General features: G+C 52.8%; 1 protein-coding gene across 3 annotated transcripts in view; it reads left to right on the plus strand.

The window, feature by feature from the left end:
* The window catches only part of CCZ1 (CCZ1 homolog, vacuolar protein trafficking and biogenesis associated), a 94,865-nt gene that overhangs the window by 70,036 nt on the left and 7,439 nt on the right, over positions 1-17,390 (plus strand). Inside the window, exons 12-15 of one of the 3 annotated variants that reach the window (XM_062180854.1) lie at positions 10,759-10,876; positions 13,875-14,033; positions 14,343-14,470; positions 16,850-16,925. In XM_062180854.1, the coding sequence (XP_062036838.1) occupies positions 10,759-10,876; positions 13,875-14,033; positions 14,343-14,470; positions 16,850-16,905 (461 nt within the window). In that variant the 3' untranslated portion in view covers positions 16,906-16,925. Of the gene's footprint in view, positions 1-10,758; positions 10,877-13,874; positions 14,034-14,342; positions 14,471-16,791; positions 17,183-17,390 lie in introns of those variants that run through there. The other 2 variants (XM_062180853.1, XM_062180855.1) reach the window with 2 other exon arrangements.

Here is a 17,390-nt window from a genome sequence, read left to right on the forward strand (position 1 = left end):
GTTCTGTTCTGATCTGAACTGAAAGATGTGTTGCACCACGTGTGGGTTCTGTTCTGATCTGAACTGACAGATGTGTTGCACCACGTGTGGGTTCTGTTCTGATCTGAACTGACAGATGTGCTGGACCACGTGCGGGTTCTGTTCTGTTCTGAACTGACAGATGTGCTGGACCACGTGCGGGTTCTGTTCTGTTCTGAACTGACAGATGTGCTGGACCACGTGTGGGTTCTGTTCTGATCTGAACTGAAAGATGTGTTGCACCACGTGTGGGTTCTGCTCTGAACTGACAGATGTGCTGGACCACGTGTGGGTTCTGTTCTGATCTGAACTGACAGATGTGCTGGACCACGTGCGGGTTCTGTTCTGTTCTGAACTGACAGATGTGCTGGACCACGTGTGGGTTCTGTTCTGATCTGAACTGACAGATGTGCTGGACCACGTGTGGGATCTGAACTGACAGATGTGTTGCACCACGTGTGGGTTCTGTTCTGATCTGAACTGACAGATGTGCTGGACCACGTGTGGCTTCTGTTCTGATCTGAACTGAAAGATGTGTTGCACCACGTGTGGGTTCTGATCTGAACTGACAGATGTGCTGGACCACGTGTGGGTTCTGTTCTGTTCTGAACTGACAGATGTGCTGGACCACGTGTGGGTTCTGTTCTGTTCTGAACTGACAGATGCTGGACCACGTGCGGCTTCTGTTCTGAACTGACAGGTGTGCTGGACCACGTGTGGGTTCTGTTCTGATCTGAACTGAAAGATGTGTTGCACCACGTGTGGGTTCTGATCTGAACTGACAGATGTGCTGGACCACGTGTGGGTTCTGTTCTGATCTGAACTGACAGATGTGCTGGACCACGTGCGGGTTCTGTTCTGTTCTGAACTGACAGATGTGCTGGACCACGTGTGGGTTCTGTTCTGATCTGAACTGACAGATGTGCTGGACCACGTGTGGGATCTGAACTGACAGATGTGCTGGACCACGTGTGGGTTCTGTTCTGATCTGAACTGACAGATGTGCTGGACCACGTGTGGCTTCTGTTCTGATCTGAACTGACAGATGTGCTGGACCACGTGTGGGTTCTGTTCTGTTCTGAACTGACAGATGTGCTGGACCACGTGTGGGTTCTGTTCTGATCTGAACTGACAGATGTGCTGGACCACGTGTGGGTTCTGTTCTGTTCTGAACTGACAGATGTGCTGGACCACGTGTGGGTTCTGTTCTGATCTGAACTGACAGATGTGCTGGACCACGTGTGGGTTCTGTTCTGAACTGACAGATGTGTTGGACCACGTGCGGGTTCTGTTCTGATCTGAACTGACAGATGTGCTGGACCACGTGCGGGTTCTGTTCTGTTCTGAACTGACAGATGTGCTGGACCACGTGCGGGTTCTGTTCTGAACTGACAGATGTGCTGGACCACGTGCGGGTTCTGTTCTGATCTGAACTGACAGATGTGCTGGACCACGTGCGGGTTCTGTTCTGATCTGAACTGACAGATGTGCTGGACCACGTGCGGGTTCTGTTCTGATCTGAACTGACAGATGTGCTGGACCACGTGCGGGTTCTGTTCTGTTCTGAACTGACAGATGTGCTGGACCACGTGCGGGTTCTGTTCTGATCTGAACTGACAGGTGTGCTGGACCACGTGCGGGTTCTGTTCTGTTCTGAACTGACAGGTGTGCTGGACCACGTGCGGGTTCTGTTCTGATCTGAACTGACAGGTGTGCTGGACCACGTGCGGGTTCTGTTCTGATCTGAACTGACAGGTGTGCTGGACCACGTGCGGGTTCTGTTCTGATCTGAACTGACAGGTGTGCTGGACCACGTGCGGGTTCTGTTCTGATCTGAACTGACAGATGTGCTGGACCACGTGCGGGTTCTGTTCTGATCTGAACTGACAGATGTGCTGGACCACGTGCGGGTTCTTTTCTGTTCTGAACTGACAGATGTGCTGGACCACGTGCGGGTTCTGTTCTGATCTGAACTGACAGGTTTGCTGGACCACGTGCGGGTTCTGTTCTGATCTGAACTGACAGATGTGCTGGACCACGTGTGGGTTCTGTTCTGATCTGAACTGACAGATGTGCTGGACCACGTGTGGGTTCTGTTCTGAACTGACAGGTGTGCTGGACCACGTGTGGGTTCTGTTCTGATCTGAACTGACAGATGTGCTGGACCACGTGTGGGTTCTGTTCTGATCTGAACTGAAAGATGTGTTGCACCACGTGTGGGTTCTGTTCTGAACTGACAGATGTGCTGGACCACGTGTGGGTTCTGTTCTGTTCTGAACTGACAGATGTGCTGGACCACGTGCGGGTTCTGTTCTGAACTGACAGATGTGCTGGACCACGTGTGGGTTCTGTTCTGTTCTGAACTGACAGATGTGCTGGACCACGTGTGGGTTCTGTTCTGATCTGAACTGACAGATGTGCTGGACCACGTGTGGGTTCTGTTCTGTTCTGAACTGACAGATGTGCTGGACCACGTGCGGGTTCTGTTCTGATCTGAACTGACAGATGTGCTGGACCACGTGCGGGTTCTGTTCTGATCTGAACTGACAGATGTGCTGGACCACGTGCGGGTTCTGTTCTGATCTGAACTGACAGATGTGCTGGACCACGTGTGGGTTCTGTTCTGATCTGAACTGACAGATGTGCTGGACCACGTGTGGGTTCTGTTCTGTTCTGAACTGACAGATGTGCTGGACCACGTGTGGGTTCTGTTCTGATCTGAACTGACAGATGTGCTGGACCACGTGTGGGTTCTGTTCTGATCTGAACTGACAGATGTGTTGCACCACGTGTGGGTTCTGTTCTGAACTGACAGATGTGCTGGACCACGTGTGGGTTCTGTTCTGAACTGACAGATGTGCTGGATCACGTGTGTGTTCTGTTCTGATCTGAACTGACAGATGTGCTGGACCACATGTGGGTTCTGTTCTGATCTGAACTGACAGATGTGCTGGACCACGTGTGGGTTCTGCTCTGATCTGAACTGACAGATGTGCTGGACCACGTGTGGGTTCTGTTCTGATCTGAACTGACAGATGTGCTGGACCACGTGTGGGTTCTGTTCTGTTCTGAACTGACAGATGTGCTGGACCACGTGTGGGTTCTGTTCTGTTCTGAACAGACAGATGTGTTGGACCACGTGTGGGTTCTGTTCTGTTCTGAACTGACAGATGTGCTGGACCACGTGTGGGTTCTGTTCTGATCTGAACTGACAGATGTGCTGGACCACGTGTGGGTTCTGATCTGAACTGACAGATGTGCTGGACCACGTGTGGGTTCTGCTCTGATCTGAACTTACAGATGTGTTGCACCACGTGTGGGTTCTGTTCTGAACTGACAGATGTGTTGGACCACGTGTGGGTTCTGTTCTGTTCTGAACTGACAGATGTGCTGGACCACGTGTGGGTTCTGTTCTGTTCTGAACTGACAGGTGTGCTGGACCACGTGCGGGTTCTGCTCTGATCTGAACTGAAAGATGTGTTGCACCACGTGTGGGTTCTGTTCTGAACTGACAGATGTGTTGGACCACGTGTGGGTTCTGTTCTGTTCTGAACTGACAGATGTGCTGGACCACGTGTGGGTTCTGTTCTGTTCTGAACTGACAGATGTGCTGGACCACGTGTGGGTTCTGTTCTGTTCTGAACTGACAGATGCTGGACCACGTGCGGCTTCTGTTCTGAACTGACAGGTGTGCTGGACCACGTGTGGGTTCTGTTCTGATCTGAACTGAAAGATGTGTTGCACCACGTGTGGGTTCTGATCTGAACTGACAGATGTGCTGGACCACGTGTGGGTTCTGTTCTGATCTGAACTGACAGATGTGCTGGACCACGTGCGGGTTCTGTTCTGTTCTGAACTGACAGATGTGCTGGACCACGTGTGGGTTCTGTTCTGATCTGAACTGACAGATGTGCTGGACCACGTGTGGGATCTGAACTGACAGATGTGCTGGACCACGTGTGGGTTCTGTTCTGATCTGAACTGACAGATGTGCTGGACCACGTGTGGCTTCTGTTCTGATCTGAACTGACAGATGTGCTGGACCACGTGTGGGTTCTGTTCTGTTCTGAACTGACAGATGTGTTGGACCACGTGTGGGTTCTGTTCTGATCTGAACTGAAAGATGTGTTGCACCACGTGTGGGTTCTGTTCTGATCTGAACTGACAGATGTGTTGCACCACGTGTGGGTTCTGTTCTGATCTGAACTGACAGATGTGCTGGACCACGTGCGGGTTCTGTTCTGTTCTGAACTGACAGATGTGCTGGACCACGTGCGGGTTCTGTTCTGTTCTGAACTGACAGATGTGCTGGACCACGTGTGGGTTCTGTTCTGATCTGAACTGAAAGATGTGTTGCACCACGTGTGGGTTCTGATCTGAACTGACAGATGTGCTGGACCACGTGTGGGTTCTGTTCTGATCTGAACTGACAGATGTGCTGGACCACGTGCGGGTTCTGTTCTGTTCTGAACTGACAGATGTGCTGGACCACGTGTGGGTTCTGTTCTGATCTGAACTGACAGATGTGCTGGACCACGTGTGGGATCTGAACTGACAGATGTGTTGCACCACGTGTGGGTTCTGTTCTGATCTGAACTGACAGATGTGCTGGACCACGTGTGGCTTCTGTTCTGATCTGAACTGAAAGATGTGTTGCACCACGTGTGGGTTCTGATCTGAACTGACAGATGTGCTGGACCACGTGTGGGTTCTGTTCTGTTCTGAACTGACAGATGTGCTGGACCACGTGTGGGTTCTGTTCTGTTCTGAACTGACAGATGCTGGACCACGTGCGGCTTCTGTTCTGAACTGACAGGTGTGCTGGACCACGTGTGGGTTCTGTTCTGATCTGAACTGAAAGATGTGTTGCACCACGTGTGGGTTCTGATCTGAACTGACAGATGTGCTGGACCACGTGTGGGTTCTGTTCTGATCTGAACTGACAGATGTGCTGGACCACGTGCGGGTTCTGTTCTGTTCTGAACTGACAGATGTGCTGGACCACGTGTGGGTTCTGTTCTGATCTGAACTGACAGATGTGCTGGACCACGTGTGGGATCTGAACTGACAGATGTGCTGGACCACGTGTGGGTTCTGTTCTGATCTGAACTGACAGATGTGCTGGACCACGTGTGGCTTCTGTTCTGATCTGAACTGACAGATGTGCTGGACCACGTGTGGGTTCTGTTCTGTTCTGAACTGACAGATGTGCTGGACCACGTGTGGGTTCTGTTCTGATCTGAACTGACAGATGTGCTGGACCACGTGTGGGTTCTGTTCTGTTCTGAACTGACAGATGTGCTGGACCACGTGTGGGTTCTGTTCTGATCTGAACTGACAGATGTGCTGGACCACGTGTGGGTTCTGTTCTGAACTGACAGATGTGTTGGACCACGTGTGGGTTCTGTTCTGTTCTGAACTGACAGATGTGCTGGACCACGTGTGGGTTCTGTTCTGTTCTGAACTGACAGATGTGCTGGACCACGTGTGGGTTCTGTTCTGTTCTGAACTGACAGGTGTGCTGGACCACGTGCGGGTTCTGTTCTGTTCTGAACTGACAGATGTGCTGGACCACGTGTGGGTTCTGTTCTGATCTGAACTGAAAGATGTGTTGCACCACGTGTGGGTTCTGTTCTGATCTGAACTGACAGATGTGCTGGACCACGTGTGGGTTCTGTTCTGATCTGAACTGACAGATGTGCTGGACCACGTGCGGGTTCTGTTCTGTTCTGAACTGACAGATGTGCTGGACCACGTGCGGGTTCTGTTCTGTTCTGAACTGACAGATGTGCTGGACCACGTGTGGGTTCTGTTCTGATCTGAACTGAAAGATGTGTTGCACCACGTGTGGGTTCTGATCTGAACTGACAGATGTGCTGGACCACGTGTGGGTTCTGTTCTGATCTGAACTGACAGATGTGCTGGACCACGTGCGGGTTCTGTTCTGTTCTGAACTGACAGATGTGCTGGACCACGTGTGGGTTCTGTTCTGATCTGAACTGACAGATGTGCTGGACCACGTGTGGGATCTGAACTGACAGATGTGTTGCACCACGTGTGGGTTCTGTTCTGATCTGAACTGACAGATGTGCTGGACCACGTGTGGCTTCTGTTCTGATCTGAACTGACAGATGTGCTGGACCACGTGCGGGTTCTGTTCTGTTCTGAACTGACAGGTGTGCTGGACCACGTGCGGGTTCTGTTCTGATCTGAACTGACAGGTGTGCTGGACCACGTGCGGGTTCTGTTCTGTTCTGAACTGACAGGTGTGCTGGACCACGTGCGGGTTCTGTTCTGATCTGAACTGACAGGTGTGCTGGACCACGTGCGGGTTCTGTTCTGATCTGAACTGACAGGTGTGCTGGACCACGTGCGGGTTCTGTTCTGATCTGAACTGACAGGTGTGCTGGACCACGTGCGGGTTCTGTTCTGATCTGAACTGACAGATGTGCTGGACCACGTGCGGGTTCTGTTCTGATCTGAACTGACAGATGTGCTGGACCACGTGCGGGTTCTTTTCTGTTCTGAACTGACAGATGTGCTGGACCACGTGCGGGTTCTGTTCTGATCTGAACTGACAGGTGTGCTGGACCACGTGCGGGTTCTGTTCTGATCTGAACTGACAGATGTGCTGGACCACGTGTGGGTTCTGTTCTGATCTGAACTGACAGATGTGCTGGACCACGTGTGGGTTCTGTTCTGAACTGACAGGTGTGCTGGACCACGTGTGGGTTCTGTTCTGATCTGAACTGACAGATGTGCTGGACCACGTGTGGGTTCTGTTCTGTTCTGAACTGAAAGATGTGTTGCACCACGTGTGGGTTCTGTTCTGAACTGACAGATGTGCTGGACCACGTGTGGGTTCTGTTCTGTTCTGAACTGACAGATGTGCTGGACCACGTGCGGGTTCTGTTCTGAACTGACAGATGTGCTGGACCACGTGTGGGTTCTGTTCTGTTCTGAACTGACAGATGTGCTGGACCACGTGTGGGTTCTGTTCTGATCTGAACTGACAGATGTGCTGGACCACGTGTGGGTTCTGTTCTGTTCTGAACTGACAGATGTGCTGGACCACGTGCGGGTTCTGTTCTGATCTGAACTGACAGATGTGCTGGACCACGTGCGGGTTCTGTTCTGATCTGAACTAACAGATGTGCTGGACCACGTGCGGGTTCTGTTCTGATCTGAACTGACAGATGTGCTGGACCACGTGTGGGTTCTGTTCTGATCTGAACTGACAGATGTGCTGGACCACGTGAGGGTTCTGTTCTGAACTGACAGATGTGCTGGACCACGTGTGGGTTCTGTTCTGATCTGAACTGACAGATGTGCTGGACCACGTGTGGGTTCTGTTCTGATCTGAACTGACAGATGTGTTGCACCACGTGTGGGTTCTGTTCTGAACTGACAGATGTGCTGGACCACGTGTGGGTTCTGTTCTGAACTGACAGATGTGCTGGATCACGTGTGTGTTCTGTTCTGATCTGAACTGACAGATGTGCTGGACCACATGTGGGTTCTGTTCTGATCTGAACTGACAGATGTGCTGGACCACGTGTGGGTTCTGCTCTGATCTGAACTGACAGATGTGCTGGACCACGTGTGGGTTCTGTTCTGATCTGAACTGACAGATGTGCTGGACCACGTGTGGGTTCTGTTCTGAACTGACAGATGTGCTGGACCACGTGTGGGTTCTGTTCTGTTCTGAACAGACAGATGTGCTGGACCACGTGTGGGTTCTGTTCTGTTCTGAACTGACAGATGTGCTGGACCACGTGTGGGTTCTGTTCTGATCTGAACTGACAGATGTGCTGGACCACGTGTGGGTTCTGATCTGAACTGACAGATGTGCTGGACCACGTGTGGGTTCTGCTCTGATCTGAACTTACAGATGTGTTGCACCACGTGTGGGTTCTGTTCTGAACTGACAGATGTGTTGGACCACGTGTGGGTTCTGTTCTGTTCTGAACTGACAGATGTGCTGGACCACGTGTGGGTTCTGTTCTGTTCTGAACTGACAGGTGTGCTGGACCACGTGCGGGTTCTGCTCTGATCTGAACTGAAAGATGTGTTGCACCACGTGTGGGTTCTGTTCTGAACTGACAGATGTGTTGGACCACGTGTGGGTTCTGTTCTGTTCTGAACTGACAGATGTGCTGGACCACGTGTGGGTTCTGTTCTGTTCTGAACTGACAGATGTGCTGGACCACGTGTGGGTTCTGTTCTGTTCTGAACTGACAGATGCTGGACCACGTGCGGCTTCTGTTCTGAACTGACAGGTGTGCTGGACCACGTGTGGGTTCTGTTCTGATCTGAACTGAAAGATGTGTTGCACCACGTGTGGGTTCTGATCTGAACTGACAGATGTGCTGGACCACGTGTGGGTTCTGTTCTGATCTGAACTGACAGATGTGCTGGACCACGTGCGGGTTCTGTTCTGTTCTGAACTGACAGATGTGCTGGACCACGTGTGGGTTCTGTTCTGATCTGAACTGACAGATGTGCTGGACCACGTGTGGGATCTGAACTGACAGATGTGCTGGACCACGTGTGGGTTCTGTTCTGATCTGAACTGACAAATGTGCTGGACCACGTGTGGCTTCTGTTCTGATCTGAACTGACAGATGTGCTGGACCACGTGTGGGTTCTGTTCTGTTCTGAACTGACAGATGTGTTGGACCACGTGTGGGTTCTGTTCTGATCTGAACTGACAGATGTGCTGGACCACGTGTGGGTTCTGTTCTGTTCTGAACTGACAGATGTGCTGGACCACGTGTGGGTTCTGTTCTGATCTGAACTGACAGATGTGCTGGACCACGTGTGGGTTCTGTTCTGAACTGACAGATGTGTTGGACCACGTGTGGGTTCTGTTCTGTTCTGAACTGACAGATGTGCTGGACCACGTGTGGGTTCTGTTCTGTTCTGAACTGACAGATGTGCTGGACCACGTGTGGGTTCTGTTCTGTTCTGAACTGACAGGTGTGCTGGACCACGTGCGGGTTCTGTTCTGTTCTGAACTGACAGATGTGCTGGACCACGTGTGGGTTCTGTTCTGATCTGAACTGAAAGATGTGTTGCACCACGTGTGGGTTCTGTTCTGATCTGAACTGACAGATGTGCTGGACCACGTGTGGGTTCTGTTCTGATCTGAACTGACAGATGTGCTGGACCACGTGCGGGTTCTGTTCTGTTCTGAACTGACAGATGTGCTGGACCACGTGCGGGTTCTGTTCTGTTCTGAACTGACAGATGTGCTGGACCACGTGTGGGTTCTGTTCTGATCTAAACTGAAAGATGTGTTGCACCACGTGTGGGTTCTGATCTGAACTGACAGATGTGCTGGACCACGTGTGGGTTCTGTTCTGATCTGAACTGACAGATGTGCTGGACCACGTGCGGGTTCTGTTCTGTTCTGAACTGACAGATGTGCTGGACCACGTGTGGGTTCTGTTCTGATCTGAACTGACAGATGTGCTGGACCACGTGTGGGATCTGAACTGACAGATGTGCTGGACCACGTGTGGGTTCTGTTCTGATCTGAACTGACAGATGTGCTGGACCACGTGTGGCTTCTGTTCTGATCTGAACTGACAGATGTGCTGGACCACGTGTGGGTTCTGTTCTGTTCTGAACTGACAGATGTGCTGGACCACGTGTGGGTTCTATTCTGTTCTGAACTGACAGATGCTGGACCACGTGGGGCTTCTGTTCTGAACTGACAGGTGTGCTGGACCACGTGTGGGTTCTGTTCTGATCTGAACTGACAGATGTGCTGGACCACGTGCGGGTTCTGGTCTGTTCTGAACTGACAGATGTGCTGGACCACGTGCGGGTTCTGTTCTGTTCTGAACTGACAGATGTGCTGGACCACGTGTGGGTTCTGTTCTGATCTGAACTGACAGATGTGCTGGACCACGTGTGGCTTCTGTTCTGATCTGAACTGACAGATGTGCTGGACCACGTGTGGCTTCTGATCTGAACTGACAGATGTGCTGGACCACGTGTGGGTTCTGTTCTGATCTGAACTGACAGATGTGCTGGACCACGTGTGGGTTCTGTTCTGATCTGAACTGACAGATGTGCTGGACCACGTGTGGGTTCTGTTCTGATCTGAACTGACAGATGTGCTGGACCACGTGTGGGTTCTGTTCTGTTCTGAACTGACAGATGTGCTGGACCACGTGTGGGTTCTGTTCTGATCTGAACTGACAGATGTGTTGTAAACAGCACGGAGGCCCTGTAAAGAGGCTGTGTTCCACCCGGGACCTCTGTCATTGTCACTGAAGTCCTCGCTTTCCCACTTGTCAGCAGCAGGTTCCGGGCACCTCTCTTTGCCTCCCCCGGTTTGCCCAGGAGAGCGGCAGTGCCTGTCTTGAGGGAACTGAGTGAGGCAGTGTTTGTAAAGCAGGAGACAGCACTGGCCCGTGAGTGCTGTGCCGTGTTTGTTAAATGCACACTTAGGTCCTCCTGGGGTCGACAGCGACCCACCACCCCACGAGTCACCCTAAGGTGACTTCACAGAGAGACGGCTGTGACTGTTTGCTGTGCCAGATGGAACTGACTTGCCTCTCACATTTCTCTTTGCTTGGGAGAGGGGCCCTGATGGTTTAATTCATTGTCATCCTCTCCTCCCTCCCCGCGCTAAGTCAAGTTGTCTTCGTTCAATACTGGGTGGTGGAGCGGGCGCTGGCCTGTCGGATACACTCTGTTCTAACACCGGTGTCTTGTGTATCCCGCCAGCCTCCACGCAACTGACGGTGGACTTCTGCCGGAGGCTGGACAGCATCGTGGGGCCCCAGCTGACAGTGCTGGCGTCGGACATTTGTGAGCAGTTCAACATCAACAAGAGAATGTCTGGGTTTGTACTTCACTTCTTGTTTACGTTCAGGCAGTTAACTGACTCTGGAAGGGTAAGGGTGACCCTACAGAATTTTTGAGAGTTAACGTTTCTCTGGATTGAGGGGACAGTAGCACAGTAGTCCCACGATACCCAGTTTTGCTTCCTGCAGTTTCGTTATCTGATAGCAGCTAGAGTCCAACAATATTGGAGGAACGTTCCAGAAATAAACAGTTCTAAAGCTTCAACTTATATGCAGTTCTAAGTGGCATATGAAATCTGTAGTCCTGCTTTCGTCCGGCCCAGCAGGTGAATTGTCTCTGTCTGGCAGATCTGTGCTGCGTGTGCTACCGCCTGTTGGTGCCTTAGTAACCATCTCGATTGTCCTGTTGAAAATGGCCCCAGAGCACGGTGATGCTGGCCTTCACCTGTGCCCAAGAGAAGCCTTCCATGTTTCCTTTAAATAACAAAGTGAAAGTTCTTGACTTATAATCCTATACCGAGGTTGTTACATGTGTTATTGTAATTGCTTCATTTTATTGTTGTTAATCTCTTCCAGTCCCTAAGTTACAAATTAAACAGTGCCCACTGGATTCAGTAGGGCCGTAGGACCGTGGCTTCAGGCACGCGCCACAGGCGAGAGGGGATTGCCGTATGCTGTGCAGTTGTCTGGGAGGTCCCTGGGAAACTCGGCCTGAGTGTCTCTGCCCTGAGATGTGGGTTGGGCCTGGGTCTCCTCTTAATGAGTTCCCTTCGCATCCCCTCGGTGGGTAGCATGGTCCAGTGTGGGTGGCTGCGCTGTCTGCACCCGTGGCCTTGGCCGTGTGAGGCCTGCATGAGTTGCCCTCTCCACCAGCCCAGACGCTGCGTTGGCGGCGGCGGCGGCAGTCAGCGTGGCTGTGCTCTGCCTAGACTGAAAACCAGTGCCTCTCAGAGCGCGGAAATGCGCAGGGCATTGGCCTCCCCCACTCCCTCCCAATGTGAAATAGAATTACTGCAGCCATAAAGCAGGTGGGAAGCACTCTGAGCTGTGAGCAGCCTGTTTGTGTGGGCTTGGCGTCCCTGTGGGAAGTTCCTAAACCGCTGTGAATTTCTGCGGAAGCTTGCAGAGTTGGGGGTGGGAGTACTTTTGAAGGCCAGGAAGTGAAAAGTTCTGACCAGAGTAGCTCTTGGTGGTGCTGCTTAGTGGTTTCATTTTTGACTGTGTAACCTGGTTACAGTCAGAGCAGGAGCCGTGCATCCAGCGGACGCCCACCCCAGCTTCTCTTTTCTGAAGGAGGCGTCAGTGAGGGAGGTCTGTTTTGGGTCACACGATTACGCACTGGAGAGGGAGTGAGGAAGTGCAGTTGCTGCCACCCCAGAGCCCCGGGGTCACTCGGGTGTTCCGAGCTGCTGGTTCCATGCGTTCCGCGGAGTTCAGGGACTGTTGGGGGTGGAGCACCATCTGCTTCTACAGTGAAGCTCCCGCCGCTCCCTGGGGTTGCACAGGAGAGGGCCTGGTGCGTTTTGAGGATACCACTGGGCTGTGGTTTTCTTACATGCAGAACTTGATGAGAGGTCATCACAGAGAATGATGACCTCGGGGCCTTGTTCCTGTCTTGAGTGTACTGTGTACTGATGTAGGTACCTGTGTCTAGTATGTTGTTCTTTTTTTTTTTTTTTTTTTTTTTGACAGGCAGAGTTAGTGAGAGAGAGAGAGAGAGAAAGGTCTTCCTTCCATTGGTTCACCCCCCAAGTGGCCACTATGGCTGGCACTGTGCCGATCTGAAGCCAAGAGTCAGGTGCTTCTTCCTGGTCTCCCATGCGGGTGCAGGGCCCAAGCACTTGGGCCATCCTCCACTGCACTCCCGGGCCACAGCAGAGAGCTGGACTGGAAGAGGAGCATCCGGGACAGAATCCGGCGCCCCAACCGGGACTAGAACCCGGTGTGCCGGCGCCGCAGGCGGAGGATTAGCCTAATGAGCCGCGGTGCTGGCCTCTAGTATGTTCTTTTACAAGAAGGAAAGAAATGTTGTGTTTGTTTTAAAAAAAGAAATGTTTTGTATACATGTTAGCCCTTTGGGAGAGAGACCAATGGAGACTGGCACTATTAGTTTTTTTTTTTTTTTTTTTTTTTTTTTTTTTTAAGATTTATTTATTTATTTGAAAGAGTTTCACAGAGAAAAGGAGAGGCAGAGAGAGATCTTCCATCCGATGGTTCACGCCCCAATTGGCCGCAACGGCTGGAGCTGTGCCGATCCAAAGCCAGGAGCCAGGAGCTTTCTCCGGGTCTCCCACGTGGGTGCAGGAGCCCAAGCACTTGGGCCATCTTGTACTGCTGTCACAGGCCATAGCAGAGAGCTGGATGGGCAGAGGAGCAGCCCGGACTAGAACCAGTGCCCATATGGGGTGCCGGCGCTTCAGGCCAGGATGTTAGCCCCCTGTGCCACAGCGCCGGCAGCTTTCCACAGCTTTGTGGTTAGGTTTACTCCTCTTTAGTTTGAGGGACCTGCTAAAAACAAGCTCTGGTTTGTAAAGAATTTTTGGTGTCATTTTCCTGGGGCCTCCTTTGCCTTGGTGTACAGTGGGGCCCCACTTGGGCGGAGGCTGAATTCCCGGTACCCTCAGCCCTCCAGGACCCGGCTGCTCACCCCAAGGCAGGCAGAGAGAGTCTCCACGTGGCTGCAGGGCCCCAAGGACCTGGGCCATCTTCCACTGCTTTCCCAGGCCACAGCAGAGAGCTGGGTTGGAAGAGGAGCAGCCGGGACTAGAACCAGCACCCATATGGGATGCCAGTTCTTCAGACCAGGGCGTTAACCCACTGCGCCACAACACCAGCCCCTTTTTGTTGGTTTTTAAACCATAAGCGTCACCTCTCTGGGAAGCCCATCACACTGAGTGCTCGGCTTCCGCACAGATGCCAGATAAGCGGCCGCGGAGAGAAGGGACTGCTCTGTGGTAGGCGACGGCCCCGCCTCAGTCCTCGTGCAGTCTGCCCTCGCTCTGCAGAGTGGTGCCTCTGAATGACATGTCTCTGCAGGTCTGAGAAGGAGCCCCAGTTTAAATTTATCTACTTCAACCACATGAATCTAGCAGAGAAGAGCACCATCCACATGCGGAAAACACCCAGCGTGTCGCTGACCTCTGTCCACCCTGACCTGATGAAGATCCTCGGCGACATCAACAGTGATTTCACTCGGTAACTGACACCCTGTCACGTGCGGTGCCCCCTCTAGGAAGAGGGCTGGCAGAGGCGCCGTCCCCACGGGGTGGGTGGGGTCCAGGGCCGCCCGCCTCCCCGCCCTCTGGCTCCCAGGACTGCTCAGCTGCCTGGTTTCCTTCCCTGCTTCGGGAACTTTTGTTTCTCACAGTCTAGCCCTCCACATGATGAGCTCATGTATTTGTTTCTCACAGTCTAGCCCTCCACGTGATGAGCTCATGTATTTGTTTCTCACAGTCTAGCCCTCTGCATGATAAGCTAATGTATTCCGAAACTCCTGTTTTGCAGCGTGGATGAAGACGAAGAAATCATTGTAAAAGCCATGAGCGACTACTGGGTTGTTGGGAAGAAGTCCGACCAGCGGGAGCTCTATGTTATTTTGAATCAAAAAAATGCAAACCTGATTGAAGTCAACGGTAAGCGCAGATTTCTGATGCTGAAAAACTGTCTCCAGCGCGTTAAGAAACACAGTAATAGACCAGATCGTGACAAGGCTTTTTCTGTGATACCTTTATTTATTTGAAAGGCAGAGTTAGAAGGAGAGGCAGAGAGTGAGAGGTCTTCCATCTGCTGGTTCACTCCCCAAATGGCCGCAACAGCTGGAGCCAGGAGCTCCATCCTGGTCTCGCACATGGGTGCAGGGGCCCAGGCACTTGGGCATCTTCTGATGCTTTCCCAGGTGCATTAGCGGGGAGCAGCTGGGACCCACATGGAGTGTCCCAGGCAGCAGCTAAACCCGCTGTACTTTTAGCTGATACCTCCTTTTTAAATACCTTCTTTTGTTAGCGTCTTTCTTTTTTTTTTTGACAGGCAGAGTTAGACAGTGAGAGACAGAAAGGTCTTCCTTTCCGCTGGTCCACCCCCCAAATGGCTGCTACAGCCGGCGTGCTGCGCCAGTCCGAAGCCAGGAGCCAGGTGCTTCCTCCTGGTCTCCCATGTGGGTGCAGGGCCCAAGCACTTGGGCCATCCTCCACTGCCTCCCCAGGCCATAGCAGAGAGCTGGACTGGAAGAGGAGCAACTGGGACAGAATCCGGCGCCCTAACCGGGACTAGAACCCAGGGTACCGGCGCTGCAGGTGAACGATTAGCCTAGTGAGCCGCGGCACTGGCTGTGTTTTTCTTTTTTAAAAAGACTTATTTACTGACTTGTTTTATTTGAAATAGTGCCAGAGAGCTCAGTCTTCTGTCAGCCGGTTCACTCCCTAAATGGCCGTGTAGCCAGGGCTGGGCCGGGCCACAGCTGAGAGCGCAGGACGGCAGCCTGGTCGTCCACATGCGTGCAGCAGGGGCTGACGCCGTCGGACCCTCTTCTGCCTTCCCAGCACTCGGACAGCGGGTGCCGGCAGCGAGTGGCTGCGTAGTCTGGCTCTGCAGTGCCTGTCCCTCTGTTTCCCTGTCTGTTGTGTGGCTCCTTGACAGAGCATCTGACAGACTTCACAGTAGCTCAGGAAGCTGGGTATTGGCTGAAAGAAAGATTTCCTACATGCTGGAAGAGGACAGGCCCCTGCGCTACAGACGGTGCAGTGTGCAGGGTGGCACAGTGGACGAGCTGCTGCTGACGCCAGGCCCCCTGTGTGCCGTGGGTTGAGTCCCAGCTGCTCTGCTTCTGATCCAGCTTCCTGCTAATGCGCCTGGGAAAGCAGTGGACGATGGCAGAGTCTGTAAGCTTCTGCCACCCATGTGGGAGACAGCCCAGCCTAGCCCTTACCTTTGCAGCCATTTGGGGAGTGAATAGGGATGGAAAATCTCTCATCTCTCCCTCTGTCTCCCTGTCACTTGTGCCTTTCAAGTAAGTTTTTTTAGACATCTTTGGCCTTGCCGTGTTACAGACAGGATGCGCAGTTGCCAGGTCCACTGGCACATCAGCATAAGGAAGCAGACAACTCCAGCCACGCGCTGGTCGGCCCCCTGCGTGGGTGGCCCAGGGCCTGCTCTGAGGGTCCTCACAGCCCTGCTGCCCAGGAGGAGGTGGTGTCCCCTTCACTGGCCTGGGCCACTGAGGCTTGGAGCCAGCACTGGGGCTGCGGGGGGCCTTGCCCCGTAGGAGAGCTTGGGGAGACCTGCTCTTGCATAATAGGGCTCAGGGCATTTTTACCTCACTGCTCCGTTAGTACTTGTTAAGAGTGTTAAGTCTGCCTGCCTGACTCCATGTGGGAACTTCTAGAACCGGGGTGTTGGGCCCCTGACTTCGAGGTCACGGCTGGGCCTTCTGTGTTGTTCCCTGATCAGCTTCCCCGGTGCCGCGTTCCCAGCCTCCACCTGGAGGTGTCTCGAGTGCTCTTCCCGCTGGGGGCAGGCTTTCTCCAGGCAGAAGCAGCAGTGTTTGGGGTTATTGGGAAATACTGGGGTCTCGTGGTTTGTTAGGGGTTTTTTTTCCTCTTTCAGCTTCTTCCCTGAGCTCCTGGGTTTTTGGTTTTTTAAAGATTGATTGATTGATCCATTTGAAAGGCAGAGTTAAACAGATTTGCTGATCTCCCAAACTCTGGCTCATTCCCAAACTGGCAGCAATGGCTGGGGCTGGGAGAGGCCAAAGCCAGAAGCTAGGAGCTCCTTCCAGGTCTCCGAGGTGGGCGGCAGGGTCCAAGCACCCGGGCCATCCTCTGCTGCCTTCCCAGGCACATTAGCAGGGAGCTGGATCGGAAGTGGAGCAGCCGGGGCTGGAATGGCGCCAGCCCATGCTTCTTGGCTTTAAGGTCACAATGAACGCAGACGTTTACGCTCAACCTTATTCCGGAAGGATTTAGGGGCTAGCAGACGAGAGGAGCTGTGTTCCTGACCGGCTGTTTTCTCTGCAGAAGAGGTAAAGAAGCTCTGTGCGACGCAGTTCAACAACATCTTCTTCCTGGACTGACCGCTCGGCTCGCCAGGCGCCTGGGACGACTGCGGACACTTGTTTACGCTGCAGGTCACTGGCCGTGTCTGCCTGGACGGTGACGAGAGTAAAGCAATACTTGCTTTGAGGAATCAGCTTTGTACTCGGTCTGATGATCCCCTGAGGTTTTTAGATTTTACATAATTTATGTGGAATTGACTACAGGTAGTGGGCTGTATCTATCATTCCATTCTTTTGACATTATGTGAATATTTTACTGGAAAGTAAAACTAATAAATTGTTAAAGTTTCTAAGATCCTGGTTTGGCATCTAGTCTCTCTCGTGTTGCTCACCTGTAGGCCGCCCTGGCCACTGGGTCCCTGGCTCGGCCCTGGGGGTTTTCAAACTCTGTGTCCACGTTCCAGCGGCCAGAGCTCCTCGGAGCTGGGGGCCCTTCCCCGATCGGGAGACCCCGAGTGGCGAAGCAGGCATCTGTCCAGAGGAACTGCTGGCCTTGGTCTCCG

The sequence above is a fragment of the Lepus europaeus genome, chromosome 21 (assembly GCF_033115175.1).
Source record: "Lepus europaeus isolate LE1 chromosome 21, mLepTim1.pri, whole genome shotgun sequence".
Lineage (NCBI taxonomy): Eukaryota > Metazoa > Chordata > Mammalia > Lagomorpha > Leporidae > Lepus > Lepus europaeus.